This window comes from Arvicola amphibius, chromosome 9 (assembly GCF_903992535.2).
Source record: "Arvicola amphibius chromosome 9, mArvAmp1.2, whole genome shotgun sequence".
NCBI classification, from domain to species: Eukaryota; Metazoa; Chordata; class Mammalia; order Rodentia; family Cricetidae; genus Arvicola; species Arvicola amphibius.
Window position 1 is genome coordinate 111,614,438 of NC_052055.2, and position 18,446 is coordinate 111,632,883.

Consider the following 18,446-nt stretch of genomic DNA (forward strand, 5'->3'; position numbering starts at 1 on the left):
TAGAGATGAAGCTGCCTTTGAACCATCCATGTTCCTGTAAGTAGCCCCAGTAAAACCTCACTGGCTCACCAAGCTGGACTCGGCTGCAATCTGTTTTAGTCTGCAGGGGCTCCCCTTGTTTGTAATAAAGAGGCGTTTAAATCTCTCCAGGCTATCCCATATCATAAATACTTAAACCTTCCTGCATTTATCCATTCAGAATGTCAGCTTGAGGAGGGAAGGGGAGTAAACAAACATTTATCTCTCTGTCTGTCTCTCTGTCTGTCATCTATCTACCCACCTAATTATTTGTTTGTGTGCATATGTGTAGAAGGGGGTGTACATGCCCTGGTAGGTGTGTGTGGAGGTCAAATGATAACTTGCAGGAATCAGTACAGAGAATCACATTCAGGTCTACGGCTTGGTAGCAGACACCTTTACCCACTGAACCACCTTGCCAGCCCAAGGAGGGTTCTGTTTCACTGACTACTCATCCCAGAGTGTGGAATGCCACAACTATAATTTATACAAGGAATTCTATATGCATCAAAAATGGGCGGAGGGTGATTTGTTCATTGAGTAACCTAGAAGATTTCAACCATCCACGGAATCCCCTTGTTCTCAAGATATCACCAAGAGATGTGGCCATACACAATCCATGTGGAGGTACTTCTGAGAACGTAAGGGTGGAAGACTAGGGTCCCGTAAATATTTAGCCACATTTCAGGATGAGTAACAGGGTTCCAATCTCAGTTTGAGAAGGAGTCTGGTTGGAATCTCCAGTCGTGGCACCAGACACCATCCATTGACTATTTTTCCAGTCTCTGTACGGGAACCGCAGCCAGAGGCTCCAACCAAGCATGGATCCTTTGCTGATGGACGAGTCTGTCAAAGCAGTCATTCACTTGTGTCTTTATTCAAGAAAGACGGAGCAATTAAAAAACAAGCCTAGTCTAATGGTACTCTTTCTGTATGTGCCAATGGCTGGAGACAGAAAAAAAAAAAAGTAACCAATCACTAGTCTTGAAATCAGTGGCTAAACAAGTTCCTTGGCTTCCTGTTGGGTGAAATGCGAGAGGATGTGGACTCAGCTCTGCTGAGGGGACACAGTCACAATCTGTTGGAAACAGCCCCTCCCTGTCCTTGCACTCTGAACACAGGGACAGGTGTGGCGCTTATGTGGCAAGATTTTTAAAGAATAAAAAAGACACATTCCATGTAGACAGTAATACAAAGGAGTTATATAAATTTATTTCTCATGTAACGATTGGTTTAGAAAAAAAATCCCCACTTTCAATGTTTATCCCATCTCTCGGGTTTTTTTTTTTAAAAAGTAATAAAAGGATAAAAATTCCCCACAAAATACAATCTGTGTTGCTCATATTTACAGATTACCAGTCACGAGTAAGGCCAGATTGGTTAAAACTTACCATTACTTCGAATAACCCAAATATTTTGTGTATGGCAGAACACCAGCAAGTCTCTATGCTCTTGGCTGCATCCAGAGAAAGGGAGAAAAAAACCTTCCAGTGTTTTTAATTATTTTTTTTTTTAGCCTCCCTAAGTAATCAAGTTGAAGTGGGCAGTTTCCCTTTGGTGTATAAAATCAAAGCACTGTGTATCCAGCCTAAACCAGCTTCACACTGAAATTCTGTTCCCTCTTCTTCCCTTAGTAAATGCATGGCAGAGTCCACAACGACCTCCAATGATTAGGGTCTTTTTTTCCTAATTAAAGAAATAACAGAATTTAGGGAACCGAGCAGTCTGCCGAGATGATGAAGTGGATACGTGATAAGCCTCGGGCAGCCATCTGAGCACAGGGGCACAGGCTGGCCACGCCACACTCACACAGGGAATGATTCCATTCTGTACCCTTTGGCGGTTAAGGCTGAGGTGAGTGCCAGGTAGATGATACTGCTGTGACAAGCTCCTTGTCATGCTTCCAGGGGACCCAAGTTTTCCAGCTGAAAACCTCTCTCTGGGTCAAGATTCCTTCAATTCTTCAGCGATCAGAATAAGCCTTGGGAAAGCGTCAGGCAGGGCTTTCGTACCTCGCATTTGTAGATACCCTGCTGTGTACACAGTCCTCCAACACCTCTACCTAGAGCAGGTGGGAGCACTCTGTCACACAGAAAGCCTTCACACACTAAACATAGACACATCACGAAAGGTACCTGGCGACACACCCTACAGGGGAAATTTTCCGAAAGACGTATACACTTGGTAAGACTATCGCTCTGAAGGGAGAAAGGCACGGGAGTGGTTTTCTTCCTTGGACTGAAAACCTTCATACATCTGCAAAGACAGAAAATAATGTCCCCCGGTCTCTTGGACTTTCACAGTATAAGATTGTTATGATAAATCCGGCCACTTAGAAAACCTTTCTCTCCCCCTTCAGAATCCAGCTCTCAGAAGGAGCTGTTGCCCTGGGGCCTTCCTCTGTTCCCAACTGATCCAAGCTGACTTGGAGTGGACTGGAAGGCACTTTGAAGACCATCCCAGGACCCACAGGGGATGGAGTTACCGGGTAAGGAGGGGCCTCTTCTCTTCATAGTGGCAGCAGAGCTGTCTCGTCGAATGGTTACTTGTCTTTTTTTTTTTTTTTAAATAAAGTGACAATCTAGGGCTCCAGTTATGAATGCAGCTCATTCTCTCTACCATAAATCTCTAGAAAATATCAATTTCATCGGTCATCTACTGTATGCTTATAATATCTAAAAATAAAAGTTTGATATAAATAAATGTCCTTTAGTGGCAGTATACTAAAAGACCAGCCCCTTGGCCTTTGAGACAACCATTAAGATCATTTTTAGCAATACAGATAGCAGCTAACTATGACAACTGCAAAGAGCTGGTATTGCAGAGTCCATTTGGTCTGTCTTTTGTACCTGGCCAGTGGACTACAGTCACGGCCAGCGATTCCTCGAATGCTGACGCAAATGGACAGAATTTGGTCCAGAGCCAAGTGGCTCACATTTCCCAAGAGCACAGAAAACTCCGCATGGGACCCACTAATGTCCAGTACCATTTCAAATAAACACTGGAGGGAGCCAGAAAAAAATGTGTACCAATAGCAGAGACACAGAGGTGAGAGACAAGATTCCACAGGACGAGCAACTAGACCCTGTAAAGTGCTGGAAGACCTCAGTCATTTCTTTAAAGCAGAAAATTATACTTTGATTATTTTTTTTTTCAAATCCCCAAACATCAAGACAGTCCAAGCAAACAAACTTCTAAGTTTTCTGGCATCCCAGATGTCAAATTCGCCTTCATTTTAGATAAGGAAAAAAAATATATCAGTGCATATATAGGAAAATAGGAAGAAACAAAGCTCTACCCTCATTTCGCAAGTTCTGTCCAATTGCAAGTTTAAAAAGCTTTCTTTCCACTTTGGTGCTTTGTTGCAACATGAGACTTATCTCCTGTCTTCCTTTCTTTTTTTTTTCTTTGCCATGAAGAACAGGTGCGAAATCAACGCTTTGGTCCCGATCCCAGATAGCCAGAGTGCCAAGGACGGACGGGCGCCATGAAGACTGTCCACAGGTCATGTCCATCTCTGCCGAGAGCAGGTGAGTGGGTGTCCAGAAGGTGCCGCTACCAACGGCCACTGACGCTGGCAATGTCTGAGTGATACTGGCGGGACAGCCTCCCACTGGCTCCGCCTTCCAGGAAGGAGGTGCATGCATTTGGAGGTTCAAAAAGTTTTCTTCGGTTTTTACTTAGTTCTAGGAAGAGAATGAAGGAGAGAAAGAGCCGTCTGTTAGCTGGCCAGTGGAGAAGTGCCCTGGAGAAGGGGAGCACTTCAGAACTCAGAGAATGGTGGCAGTGGGAACTGTGGGGAAAGCCACAAATGGTAGGTGGCAGGACATAGACTCTTGGTCAATAGCGGGCATTTCTAAACATTTCCTAGCCTACTACATGAGAGGCACTTACTGCTCACCTAGAGAACTGGGGCAAACCATGTTTATTGTAGTTAGTACAACACCCAGGGCAGTGTCATTCCCAGAATTCCCTAGCCATATCAGACAGGTTTGCTAGATCAAAGGTCAGAGGCACGGGGCACAATAGATGCTGGCATGAGATGATATATTACCAGTGGCAGAGAGGATTACAGTAGCTGGGAGCACAGCTTCATGGTCCGACGGGGGTGAAGCCCTAGGATCAAATCTCAGCAAAACACACATACAAACACACTCATGCACCCACGCACTCTTCCTTCACAAGAGAGAACTAAGCTGCCTCCCCACAGCTACCAAGTACCAGGAACACCAAGCCTGGGCTTCTTGAAGGCCAGCCAGTTATCTGAAGTCTATTCATGCAAGAACTTTGTACAGAAACATCAACTTGATAAAGATCTTATCTGCTTAGAAAGTTAATACTTAAAAACAATACTGAAATCTAAATTGTTTGGGGAAGAAAAATAAAACACCCTACTTTGATTTCAAAGAATCCTGAGTGCTTAGAAAATATATCTAGTGATTTTTACAGTAGAGAACCAGACGGAACGGCAAGCAGCTAGCTAACCGACAGATGATGTGTGACTTGGCATCCACCCTGTCTGATGGACCCTGCTACCACCACAAACTCTCTAGGAAGACAGGCATGGGGGAACCCTGAGACACGAATCTAGGATTCCTCATAAGCACCAAATGGAAATCTCTCCAATTTGCTCAACTTTCAATAATCAGAAGGGCGTAAAACTGACTTGCTTGGGTCTGTGTGCAGGAGATGCAACACCTCAGACTTGTACAGAGCTCAGTTTAGTACCACCCCTCCCCCACGTGCACCTATCGCCTTTGGAATCCTGCAGTCACACTGTGAGCCATGCGAGCTCTGGCAAGTCCGAGGATGAGAAGATGAGCCGCGTGGATGAGGACCACCAGAGAGTCAGCCACACTCGTTGTCTGCTGAGTAGTGGGCGGTAAGTCAGCCAGCAGACCCTTACGTTCACTGGAATGCTTTCAGAATGGGAACCAAGGCAACCTTGGAGGTACTTCTCTTTTGTTAACACACTGTTCTCAGAGACATGGAAACACTGACGGGTTAAAGGCGATGATGGCAGGTACCGTAGAATTACTTTGTTTTGCTCAAGTCTTCCCTAAGGGGCAGATAACACAAGTAGTCTCTATTTTATAGACAAGAACACTGATTTTTTTTTTTTTAGAAGCTGATATCACCTGCTTTTGCACCCTGATGAAATGCAGAGTTGAGCCTCCACCTGCCTGAGGCTAAAGGTCCACCAAGCCCTGGGTTTTTGTGAGCACAGATAAACAAGGCCCTGTGGTCATGAGAATGCCACCAGAGACATCACCACTTCAGGCAGGACCAGTGACAGAGAATTAGTTGGTGCTGAAGTGCACCGAATGCATTTCTGAATGGCAAGACCAGTTTGCAATCTGTGAGGAGGCGGAAGGCGGCTCTAGGAACAAGGCACAGGCTGACACACATGGCATGGTTGCCGTTTCGCTGCAGAAACCGACATCCTTTCTAAAATGCTGCACCACTGTGTCTTCGTTTAAAAACCCACAAACACAGAACTTAATATTTCAGACCAAGAAGGAACTGAATGTTCTTAAAGGCAGACTTACAGAGGACCCTCTCTGGCCTCCACTTTTCCTCACAGCTACAGGGTCCAAGTCAGGAGTTTGCTCCCACGTTACAAAGAAGGAAAAGTAAGGGTTGGGGCAGAGCACTCTTCCCCAGCACAGGAGACTGTGCAATGAATCAGTGAAAATCACGAGGCCACTGAAGCAATTTTCAGTGATTATTTTTTAAAAAAAAAGGTCCCATCAGCTAGCCTTCTGAAAGAATACAATGAACACGAGGGGGATCAGGCCGTCCACAAAGGTGATGTTTCTGAAAGACCGAACACACACGTGAGGCCCAGAAACAAAACTGCCTGAGAGAGGCTGTCAAGGCAAGTCCTACTGCAAACATGTAAGGGTCTTGCATGAGATTAAAAAGCAAACTCCTTCCTCAAGTTGTCTCTTTTGTCTCAGAAAACCTAAGGGGATAGTTTCAGAAAATACCAACCTTTTTCTTTGAAATTCCAAGGTTCACACAATCCTGGCAGCTCTCAGGATCTTGTTGCGGATCTGAACAGAGTCACAAACTAAAAGAATAGGTCGGGAGATGTTAGATCTACCTGAGGCTGTGGCAGCAGGCTTGTCAACAGGATGCTAGCGTGCCTCACTGAGTCTGTCCAGCTAGCTATCCAGTTACTAAACTAGTCTCAGCAATCTCCTGACTTTAAAAAAAAATTAAATTTATTCTCGGACATATCTCTACATCTCAAATTCATTTCCTACAATATTAAAATGCAGGCTTTCTGCCCCAAGATAAAACCTCATACCAAAAGAACAATTCCAAGGATAAATGTAACCATTTGCACCATTTGGCAAAGGAGACACCATCTAACCAGAAGACAAGCATGAGTCTGGGCTGCCCTGCCAGGCTGCATCTCTCTGTGAGTGAAATGTTGGGAGTCTTTGTTATCAGGCAGGCTGAATTTGGAGAAGCAACTTTTGATGAAGCATTTCTTCATGATAACCTCACTTGCAGAGAAAATGATTTATTAGGTTCCAACAAGTGCACTGGGCAGAGTAAGGCAAACCTTCCTCGATGTCATCAAAGACCCCGTGATGTGCAGAGCAGTTTCCCAAGGCACCCGATTCCATTTAAAAACATGAGAACCCGTGAGCCTGTCAGGAGAGCTGTCTCTCCAGAACACACACTGACCTCAGAAGAACCGAAAATGTCAAACTGAAAAAAAATAGTCTTCAAAACCCGTGTCTCACTCCCCATTCTCCCAATCCTAGACTGAGGTATTGCTGTACTCCAAAGGAAAGCTTCCTGATGATCCACCCACAGCCTGTGAAAATGTTTGGGAGCCACCCCCTGTGGCTGAATGCTTCCCAGGACTTGGAACCACTTCACAAAGGAAAAACTTGGTTTTCCTTACACCGCTACCACTATTCTGTGAAGGCAAGTGAAAGGCTATAGTGTGTCAGGGTAGATACTTTCCTGAAGAGAAGCACTAGCCTGTATTAGTTAGTGTGTGACTTAGTCAAATGCCAATACTCAATCTCGCTTGACAATCAATGAAATGCTGTGGGAGTATCTAACGTCAGAGTCTGAGAATAACCCTGCGGACAGGCTCTTGGGTAAAAAGAGAACAAAACAATCTTATTACCAAAGACGGCAGAAAGAACAAACGAGGGTGTGAACCAGCCTGCTACTAAGAGTCTCCATCAAGCCTGCTGATGTCTTTCACGGAAGGATAGGTCTCAGAAATGGAAGGGGACCCACACCATCGCCACTACCGTCATACATTCATGACAAGCCAAAACCAAGAGAGATCTGGAAACTCACCCAGGAACCAACGACTTGGCTCAGTGGGATTCAACCTCCTATCTGAATCCATTGTTCCCCTCACATAGAGTGGGATAAGGTCAAGACTCATCAGGAACGACACATCCACCTGAACACTGTTAATACAGGCTGGTGGAGGCCCTGGAGCAGACTCCTGAAGCATGGATGTACAGGCGCTATGTGGAGGAGTCTAAGACTCCACTCCAAACCACCCACGTTGATGTCTCTCCTGGTTGAAGGCACCTGTGCACATATCTGCTTTAGACAAAGATTTCTCCAGAGGAGGTGGGTCCACTGCTAAATGAAACGGGCAAACCCCTGCTGAGGTTTCCAATCGTATTTTCAACTATGAACAGCTAACGCTGTCTGGAAAGGATACCCACCAGCTAGATGCAATCACTCGCCTTGCACAGGTCCGGCCTGCAAAGTCACAGTCCCCCATCAGAGAACTCCTGCTTTCTGCCTTTAGTGTCACTGTCTTTAAGAGGCAGGCACACATACATGTGACATTCAAGAACACTACCAGCAAGACTTCCATAGTCCTCTTTCTCTGAACATTGTTGTGTACTGACCTAGGTGTGCGCCGCCCCAATTCATCACCTGCATGGCACCCCAATGAGTACATACAGAGTACTCACTAAGGAATAATGCAACAGACCACCAAGAAGGCAGACTAGGGATGTAGATACTATTTCTCTTCCATCTGTGACTCAAATTCTACCTAAAACCTTAAGAAAAATCATTAAAAGGCATTAAGTCTGATAAACACCGCCAAGAAACACCACGAATGCTCTTTCCCTCTTCGTGGGATGATTCTAAGGACATACACACTGGAACACAGCTGTCAATCAAGAGCAGTTATTCACAAACTCAGCAACGTATGTATCACATTCTCTTGCTCTGCATGGGGCGATTCTGGCTACATCTTTCTGAGGAAGTCTAGTACAGGGAGCAATATTGCCAAGGAAGGCTTTGGTCAAGTGCCTTGGTTAGGTAGTAGGGTGTTCTCAGCATTGGCCACGCGTTGGCAGGACGACCCCCGCTGCATCATATCCAGCATGGCATCAGAGGAGTAAGTAGCTGATGGGCAGAACCAGCCCCACATGCAGAGACCCCTGGCAGAGGGCTTTCAGATTTTAAAATATGACTTTAACATATCTACTCACCTGAGATGGCCAGCAGCATTTTCCTCCTGGCACCAAAGGTTGTAATTCCCAGTTCCTTCAGATCCTGGTCTGTGAGGGTGAGGAACGTCTGGAGATCAATCTGTGGAAGAGAGAAACAAGCTGTAGCCAGTGTGGAGTGTGTGTGTCTTTACCACTGTGGAATTGACCCATCGTTGTATTGAATCGTTAACCTTATCTACTTCCTAAAGTCAATGGTGGTGGCACCAACCCAAGGGCTGGCCATTAGGAAATAGGTGGTAGGGGCTAGAGAGATGGCTGAGCAGTGAAGAGCACTGGTTGCTCTTCCAAAGGACCCTGGTTCAATTCCCAGCACCCACATGGAGGTTCACGAGTGCCCATAACTCCAGTCCTAGGATATCTGATGTCCAGTTCTGTCCCCCATGAGCTCTGCACACACATGGTACACAGACATACATTCAGGAAAGCATTCATACACAGTAAACAAAATCTCAAGAAGAAAGAAAGAAAGAAAGAAAGAAAGAAAGAAAGAAAGAAAGAAAGAAAGAAAGAAAGAAAGAAAGAAAGAAAGAAAGAAAGAAAAGGAAGGAAGGAAGAGAAAGAAAGAAAGAAAGAAAGAAAGAAAGAAAGAAAGAAAGGAAGGAAGGAAGGAAGAAAGAAAAATTGGTGAATTGAAAGCAACTGTTTGCAGGAGACAGACTAAGCCAGCAACTTAATACCAATGAGATAAATTTAGCTCCGAGCATCTTGGCAGCTATGGCCAAAACAAAACAACACAAATACTGCACCGCATTTGTGAACTGATAAAAAGAAGGATATGAGTCAAGACTGTTTGTTAGCTTCAGTTATAAGAAGAAATCAAAGTGTACACAAAATGTTAGCTTCCATTGTGTTGTATACAACCATGCGGGAGAATCAAGTCCCCAGTTCAATGAACTCAACAGACTATCTCATAAATGGCACAGAACCGCCCACATAACAGCACAGCTGTGCCTTGGCCACACACAATGGAAGAAAACAGAGCCGGGCGGTGGTGGCGCACGCCTTTAATCCCAGCACTCGGGAAGCAGAGGCAGGCGGATCTCTGTGAGTTCGAGGCCAGCCTGGTCTACAAGAGCTAGTTCCAGGACAGGTTCTAAAAAAGCTGCAGAGAAACCCTGTCTTGAAAAACCAAAAAAAAAAAAAAAAGAAAGAAAGAAAAAGAAGAAGAAGAAAACAGTTCAGGTGCAGGGGCTCTTATTTTGAAGGTAGCCTGCAATACTAGAAAGGAACAGCAATGAAGTCAGATCCTGGCTGTCCCGTCACTAACACCGGGCATTTGTGACAGGCAATAATGTGCCCTGCAAGCCCCTGTACACACCATATATGGCTGCAGATGTGAATAAGGACCTGCTGGCTCAATGATGACCCCAAGGCTCCCCTACATCAACACTCCAGTGTATTCTCTCAGCTAGAGCGATGAAGGTTGGTTGGGGTCCTTTTCTGCAGACCCCACTTTCTACTTCTCTGCTTTTCCACGCCATACTAAATAAGAAATGAGATGACATTTTCTTCAGTAACAGAATAAGCCGGGACTTGACTAAAGCCCAGGGAAAAGACAACCGCAGGTCAACGTGGCTTCCTTCTGGAGGTCATCACACCCACGACCCAAACAAAGATGCCCAGAAGGAAGATGCAGCCTGGCCCACCTCTTGCTGCTGGAAGACGTCTGTGTATTTGCCTAGACCCAGCTTGCTGAAAAGCTCGGGGAGGTCGGAGCCTTTGAAGCAGCTGTTCAGGTTGCAGCCATTGCTTCCTGTCAGCGAGGAAATGCAGTCCATGTAGTTGCTGCTGCTGAGATAATGCTCTCCTGGAGGGCAAAGGAGAGACAGTCAGGGCCACAGAGAACACGGTTTAATTAAAAGCCTTAATCACCAAGTATTTCAGATTTCATTGTTCGGTGGAACAGAGCACCGGCTGCGGAAGCACAGTAATCCGTCACCGCGGGATCAGCTTTTCACCTAGGAAACACTGTTTATTGCTGTCAGGAAGCTCCTGCCATCCCTCGGTTACAGTCAGGAGACAGAAAGTTAGCACCAGCAGCTCGGCAGCTAATAAGCATCCACTGTGTCGTGTCCCCCTCCCTCACCCAGCGTTGGCTCTTTACAGCTAATTTGATGGGAATCAAATGAAGAGCTGGAGAGGAACCCTGGGACACAGTAAAGGTACAGGAAGTTATAACAGGCCCAGGTTCCCCTCTGGATGGCAGGGTGGCTCTCCGCCTCCCGACCTGGGCCTCCTTCGTGTAGAGTACAACAGTACAGCACACACACCCCTTAGTATTGAAGGCCACATAGGGTGTCAAGTCCGTCAAACTGGGTGCTTCTGAAATGAGTAAGATCCGCAGCAATGATGCTGAGGTGTATGTGGCCATGCTGCCTCTTGCCTGTGCCGCTCTGTGTGCCTATCCACCCTCTCACAGCAAGGATATGGCCCTAAAAGGGGATTATTTCTAGCAAGTGGAAGAAAGAGACAATGCTCCTCCAGGCCAGGCAGCTCCATGCAGATCACGCCAGGGCTCTGCAGCAGCCAGGCCTCAGAGTTAGCTTTGCCTGGGTTTCTGGGGCCACGGACACTTTCTCCCCTTTCCATAGGCAAACTGAGACACACTCTGCTTACCTCAAAGGCAAGGAATTGGCTAGTAACATTTCTTTTTCAAATGGGTATATTCTTATGGGAAGAAGAGGAAGGGATCCCAAACTCACCCCTAAAGTAACATCCTTGGACTATTACTTACAAGTAAGCTAGAAGTCCCCGAAATCATCAAAGCAGATTAAGTCAAAGTTTGGTGATACAAAACCATGTGCTGGGAGCCCTTCGGCATGCCCGCTGGCCTCGCATGAGCAGACATTAACTGCAGGTTGATGGTGTAAATTGCTGTCCAAATGATAAACTTACCTCCTGGTAGAACAAAGGGTAGCTACCAAAATCTACGCTCCAGCCACTGATATAAATAGGGAAGCCCAGAGAAGGAGGAGACTTCAAGACTAAGACCCAGGGTATAAAGGATAAGTGGCTAAGCCCCTGCTCTTTGATACGGTAGCCACTGGGAACCTGAGATGAGGTGAGTGGGAAGTCAAATGTTGGACCAGTACAACATACATTCTAAACCTGGAACAAATAAATAGTAGTAAACATTTAAAACATATTTGAAAATAAAACCTCCTGCGGGAAGTGTTTACAATGGCCCTTAACCGTGTTGACTAGTGACACGTTTGTGTTAACAGTAAATAGTTTCTAAGCCTTCTTTTTTTTAATTGATTTTTACTGAGCATTTTTCTCTGCTCCCCTCCCTGCGTCTCCCTTTACCCCTTCAACCCTCCCCCAAGGTCCCCATGCTCCCAATTTACTCAGGAGATCTCTTTTTCTACTTTCTACTTCCCATGTAGATTAGATCTATGAAAATCTCTTAGTGTCCTCATTGTTGTCTAAGTTCTCTGGGATTGTGGTTTGTAGGCTGATTTTCATGGCTTTATGTTTAAAAACCGCCTAGGAGTGAGCATATGTGATAACTGTCTTTCTGGGTCTGGATTACCTCACTCAAAATAATCTTTTCTAGCTCCATCTATTTTCCTGCAAAATTCAAGATGTCGTATTTTTTTCTGCTGTGTAGTACTCCATTGTGTAAATGTACCACATGTTTCTCATCCATTCAGGTTGTTTCCAGGTTCTGGCTGTGACAAAGCTGCTATGAACATAGTTGAGCACATGTCCTTGTGGCACAATTGAGCATCCTTTGGATATATACACAAAAGTGGTATTACTGGGTCTTGAGGTAGGTTGTTTCCTAATTTTCTTAGAAATTGCCATACTGACATCCAAAGGGGCTGTACCAGCTTGCACTCCCACCAGCAATGCAGGAGTGTTCCCTTTTTCCCACAACCTCTCCAGCACAAGTTGTCAGTGTTTTTTATCTTGGCCATTCTTACAGGTGTAAGATGGAATCTCAGAGTTGTTTTGGTTTGCATTTCTCTAATGACTAAAGATGTTGAAAATTTCCTTGTCTTTCAGTCATTTTAGATTCCTCTGTTGAGAGTTCTCTGTTTAGGTCTGTACTCCATTTTTTTTTATTGGATTATGTGTTCTTTTGATGACCAATTTCTGGGCCCTCTAAGGGAGTAAGCAGGTCCTGTCTACACCTTCTATTAAACCCCACCCCAATTCTTACAAAGTCCCCGTGAAAGTCAAATTATCTGGCTTCTTTAATCACCCCGTTTCTCTTTCACAATCTCGCCTTAGCCTAAGTTTTAGTCCAACAACTTAGTACAGTTGGTTTAAGTTATCTGCAGGAAACGAGAAATCAGAGCAAACCAACTTACACTGGGCCACAGGTCAAACACCTACTCCCCCCCTCCCAAGGCCTGTGTGGAACAGTAGCCCACCTCTGGGTTGGCTGTCAGGCCAACATAATGCCTGGATCCTAACAGACTACACTGTGTATGCCAGACTGCTCTGTGCATGTTTAGAAGATCAGACAGTAGCTGATGGGAGTTTCCAGCTACAACTCCATGGTTCCTAGGGAGAAAAGTTGCTCTCACTTTCTAATTTGGATTTGGTTAATAGGTGTCTCCAGCTTCAAAACTAGTTTACACTGACAACACAGCCACCTTGACTAACCATAGCCACAGGCTACATCTAGGGTCCATTGCTCTCATCTGCAGGGCCTTCAGACCATTTGTGCTACATGTGTGGAATTCCAAATTTGCCAAGAACCCTGAATAAAAAGGCATTATTAACATACTTCATGGCCAGTGTGCAATCTTTGGTCTGGCTGTCCATTTCTACCGTCTAGATGCCATCTACCCTTACAGATATGACACCCTTCTCGGCCTCAGCCACGTTAGCTCAGGCAGAATGCCAATGATTTTAAGTGATTTCTCTGTGTATGCTAATCCATCTTGCCTAAACAAGACCTACGTAATGACAATACCAGTTGACGTGCCAACGTGGATGAGGAAAATCTCCTAAGACCCCACCCCTAGACGAAGCGCTACAGACAATCAATGGCTGTCAAGAGAGGGGGAACTGGAGGAGGAGGGATACAGGTAAAAATGATGTAAATACAGTATGCATGAATAAAATTCTCAAATTATAAAAGTTTAAGCTAAATATCCTGGGGTTTCACCTTTAATAGCTAGTTTTTCTTCAGTTGTCAAATAGAATATCTTACTCAACTGCCTTCACAAGTTCCTATCTCTTCCTTGTTATTTGGATGTGTGTGTGTGTACGCACACGTGCGCTTGTGCCATTCACTCCACAGATGTCTACAGAACATGTGCCTGCTAGGTGCCAGACACAGCCTGATACACAGTACTCAATAAGCATTCACCAGGTATTACTGACTCAAAAGAACTCAAATTCTACAAGGTAGGTCGCAGTAGTAAATGATGGCACTTCGGGATGCAAGCGCTAGAGCATCCTCCTTGTACAAAAGGCGGTGGGAGGAGCCAGGAAAGCTTTGGGAAGAGGTGACTCATGACTCATACCGAGCACCTCATGTCTCAGGAGCGAGCTGCCTGCGCCTCACCACCTCACACTAAGCGAGGGCATCTAAGTTGACACCTGAACGTGGGAACAGAAATCAAACTCACTTGATTTGTTTTGTTTGCGCTTGGGGCTGCCAATGGGCGCCGCGAATTCGCCGTGACCCATGGGTCCTATTCCATTCCGGTCTCGCCAGTTGTCCGATTCGCTTCCACTTGCCAGATGCTCACGACTGCTGGACCTCGAGAGGGACAAGGAGGAGCCCTGTAAAGAGGCCAAGCCAGAGAAGGAAGAGTTCAACATGGTGGGCTTCTCAGAGTGGGAGGAGAAACAATACCATGCCATATCATTGCAATGCGCTTCTGCCGCATACTAGGGCACGCTCATTCTCTGGAATGTACCAAGGATGAGCACTGACAGTGAGTCCTCTCCAAGAGGAACTGACCGTGTAAGTGGCCCACAGAATTCTAGAAGGCACCAGTGCAAAGAAAGTTTCAAAATGTCATGGTGAGCTCATCCCTGTTTTAGAAAACAGAACCCCCACGTATGCACCCATGTACCCACGTGGACATGGGAATGGTGGAGGGGATAGTCAATGTTCTTAGAAAGATGCCTGCACCTATCCTAACACCCAGTGTGGGGAGACAGAACTGGCTTCCCCTGGCACTACCCTCCCCCAAAACAAGGACCTATTATTCTCTCCAGCCAATTACAGATACCTACGACAACATGTTCTTCGAAGTTCTCCAAGTTTAAAGATAACGTACGACAACTCAAAACCTGCCTGAACGTGCACTGATTCTTTCTGTTTATGCATCCATGGCACGACGGTGCCCTGACTTTGGACTCGGGGTTCAGGCACAGCCTTCTCATGTGCAGATTCATCTTCACTGCTAATTCCAAGAGAATTCGCACCACAGGTAACTGTGGCCCATTCACGGCTAAGATGGTCTCCCTTAAACACTTGCAACTAGCATAGTCCTGAGGTTTTCTACTTCCTCCCCACGTCCTCTGTGACCTACTCCTTCCGTCCCATCCTAAATGGCAGGCTATCCGTAGGCCTGGTCTTTGACAGCCACCCGACTCCAGCCTACCCACTCTGTTTCCCTGTGTTTTGTCATTAAATGGGTTCAATCCTCTGTGAAATCCTTGGTGCACAAGGACTCTGGCAGTTTGCATGCCTGCATTGGGATCCCTGTGGAACTTCAAGATCGTAAAGCTGCAAATCTAATGCCGATTACAGTTATCGGAGCACGTCCCTCTCTGAATGGCCCTTCCCACCAGCCACTCTAACCTCTGCCTCTACCCACTTGGCCACTCTGGTGCAACTCTGACCGCCCCCTCTGTAATCTAGCACATAAAACAAGCCTGGTATTTTTAACTGCCAATCAGAGCAGTCCATGCCTCCAGTTTTGAACTTTGGCTGTTCAGAGGCAGGGGGTGTTTCCTAATTTCCCATGACTCCCCTCTAGTCTTGGACTGAGGTGTACCAGAATCAGCCTTGCTGGAATCTTCATCCTTCAATGCCTTCTGTCCCAAGACCTGTCCAGTGAATTCTAATATTATGATGATCAAGCCATTTATTCCTTGGACTCAATGCTCTTTCCCAAGATCCTCCTGAGATTGGCCCTATTTTGTTACCTACATTTCCTGGCATGGCTCTCATCTGTTTCTAAGGTCAAAGCAATCTTTACTGAGCATGGACTAGGAATTTTATTACCCACTGCCTTCTTGACACATTGTCTTCCTCCCACCAGAAGGCAGGCCTGTCCCCAAAGCAGCACACTTAGAATGTGCAATCTGGTACAGAGGACTGTCTCAGGGATGCTGTCATCAATCCATTCATGCATGCATGCATCCCTCCATACCTCCCTTCCTTCCTCCCTCCTTGCTCTCTCATTCTCTCAATAGGAACCGTCTCTATTGTTCTCTAGAGCCTTCCCCACATTCTTCATCACACAAGCCAGCCTCAATCCTTAGCACCTTCCTGTCTTAGTCCTTCTGAGGCATGGCAGAGAAAACAAGAGGCTTGCCTGCCCAGGGAGCCCCTGCCACAGAAAATTCATGAATACTGTGTATGGACCCTCTCCCTCTACAGAGAAAGACCTGGTCCCAAGGCAAGCACAGAGCACTTTTTTTTTTCTTGAGGAAAGCCAGAGTATACCCTTGCCAGCATTTAGAGAGGCAGAGGAAGGAGGCAGATCGCTGTTACTGCTTGCCCCCACCTTCCGGCATGAGTGGGCTGACTAACATCAGTCACGGAGGTGAAGCACGCTAGCCCAAGCCAACCAAAGCAATAAAGACATAGGAGAGGCTAGACAGAGGACCAGTACATTTCTACTCATAGAAAGTTGTCTGTCTGACCCTGGGTAAGAGAGGCAAGATTGGGGGGGGGGCATTTTATGACCCATGTTTGTTTTAGCCAAAAACTTCCTTAATGTTTCAGCACCAAATGCCCCTTACAGCAGTGTTTCCTTGGGGGATTGGAATCAACCATGGCTCACATCCAAAACACCTCTCTCAGCTCTTCCTCACTTTGTACCCTTACCAAATGAGATCTCAGAGAGCTTAAACAAAACGGTCCTTCTTCTGATTAAAATCATGTGTGTTTGTGTGTGTCCATGCCATGTGGATCTACGTCAATTGCATATCATCTTTTCCTTTGTGCCCCTTGAGTTACAATAGTACAGAGATGTTCTAGAATATTCTGTAAAAATGAACTCCAGTCTTTTCTCTCACATCTAAAGGCCCCTATCACGACAAAGACAAATCCACTCTGGGAGTCTCTCTTCCCACTACACGTTTGTGGGGAATTATATAAATTTCTACATAAAAATGCACCATATAAGCCACAAAGAATGAAGCGAATCCAATTTAAAGCAACTACCACTAAGACCTTAAGTATCCACCTAGCACTTGGAAAGCATTACTTTGCATATAAAAAGCAAAACAGCTTGAATGTGCAGTTACTTCTTTCAGGGAGGAACACTACCTCATCTGTCAGAAGCCTTGGTTTTCCTACCGATAACGTTCTCATGCAGAACCAACAGCAGCGTCCTAGGATTGCTGGGTACCCAACAAAACAACCCAAAGGAGGATGCACGCTGATAAGCATAAAGGCTCACTAAATCTATCCGTGTGACCGGGTGGGGTTTTTCAGCCCCACAAACTCTGCCTGCACCTGACCTCTGTATTATGCATCCTTCCCAACGTGCTGTAATGTCAGGCTCCAAGCGGGGAACTGAGGGCTTTTCTATAGCTAACTGCTTCATTTCAGAAACCACAGAATAGCAGTCCACAACTCCGTGCTTTCCTCTGCCCAAAGTGAAGGCAAGGGAGGTGGACCACTGCCTTGCAGGGTGCAGGGCCAAGTCTCGGCATTAGCTTAATTCTTTGGCTAACAAAAGACAATGCTCCTTCCTTTCCGAGCTCCAGAGGCCTGAGGGGAAGTGGACACCTACAGCCTGAAAACACCGCATAATGGTCCCCACATACCGGCAGCTGAAGGTTACTTTAATCTTAAATACAGCCTGCCAGGTGGCTACTGCAACCCTGACAATGGAATTCATGGGGGGACTATTCAATAGTGTTTTCTTCTTGGCTTGCTCAAGAGAGATAAAGGCAATTTTTTAAAAAGCATTTGCTTTTGCCTTGCATCCATCAACAATCTTATTACAAAAAAAATAAAAACCCACGCCCCCCAAAAAAGGCAGAGAAAAGGAACTCCATCTACAAATGCTATTAACAATTCTGAAGCCCTCGGCCAGCACATTTAAAGCCGGATGGAGGCCGACCACTCTCGGCTTAATCACGCTCATCTACCCAGCATGCTTCTGTGCAAGCTGGCCAGACACCCACACCCTAAGACCAAAGCCTGACATTCTCAGATGGACAGGGTCTACTCAGAGTCACGTGAAGCCTGGCCCTCAGGAGGAGGGAGTTCTGGCCCTTCCTCTACAAAGAACACAAGATTCCACTCTCATGGCGGAGCTGCGTGGCCAGCATCTGGGAAACATAAGGATGTTGGAACGGTTGCTTGAAATGCTTCCTCCTGCGCTCCTGGCACATCTCAACATACTGAAGTTGACTCAGATTTGAAAATCTGTTTTTGCTGAATATCTGCCTTTTCCCCTACGGTGGCTTTGCTGGTGATACTCTCGGACAAAGGGACTCTTTGTAAGATTTTAGGAAACACTGCAGCTGCCCTTTGCTTGATCTTGGCCCTACTCTATCAGGTATCTGGTATACTCCTTCATCCAACAAAAACTTACTCCCAAAATATAAATTCCCATCATACGTATAGATGAATAACGTCGAGGGGAGAGGAAAAAAATCTAATATGAAAGCTCATCCATTTTACACAAGCTCACAGACAGAAAGGGAGCCAAGCCACTCAGTCCCTATGGCCATAAAGAGGCAGGGACAGCA

The 18,446-nt window shown here is 45.9% G+C and overlaps 1 protein-coding gene across 9 annotated transcripts in view; it reads right to left on the reverse strand.

The window, feature by feature from the left end:
• Positions 1–1,302: 1,302 nt before the first annotated feature.
• Bicc1 (BicC family RNA binding protein 1) overlaps positions 1,303–18,446 on the reverse strand; it is a 218,760-nt gene continuing 201,616 nt past the window's right edge. For 8 of the 9 annotated variants that reach the window (XM_038342823.2, XM_038342819.2, XM_038342818.2 and 5 more), the window contains 4 exons: positions 14,126–14,282; positions 10,184–10,344; positions 8,517–8,616; positions 1,303–3,704 (listed from right to left, as the gene is read on the reverse strand). In XM_038342823.2, the coding sequence (XP_038198751.1) occupies positions 3,574–3,704; positions 8,517–8,616; positions 10,184–10,344; positions 14,126–14,282 (549 nt within the window). In that variant the 3' untranslated portion in view covers positions 1,303–3,573. Of the gene's footprint in view, positions 3,705–6,012; positions 6,092–8,516; positions 8,617–10,183; positions 10,345–14,125; positions 14,283–18,446 lie in introns of all 9 variants that reach the window. The other variant, XM_038342820.2, reaches the window with a different exon arrangement.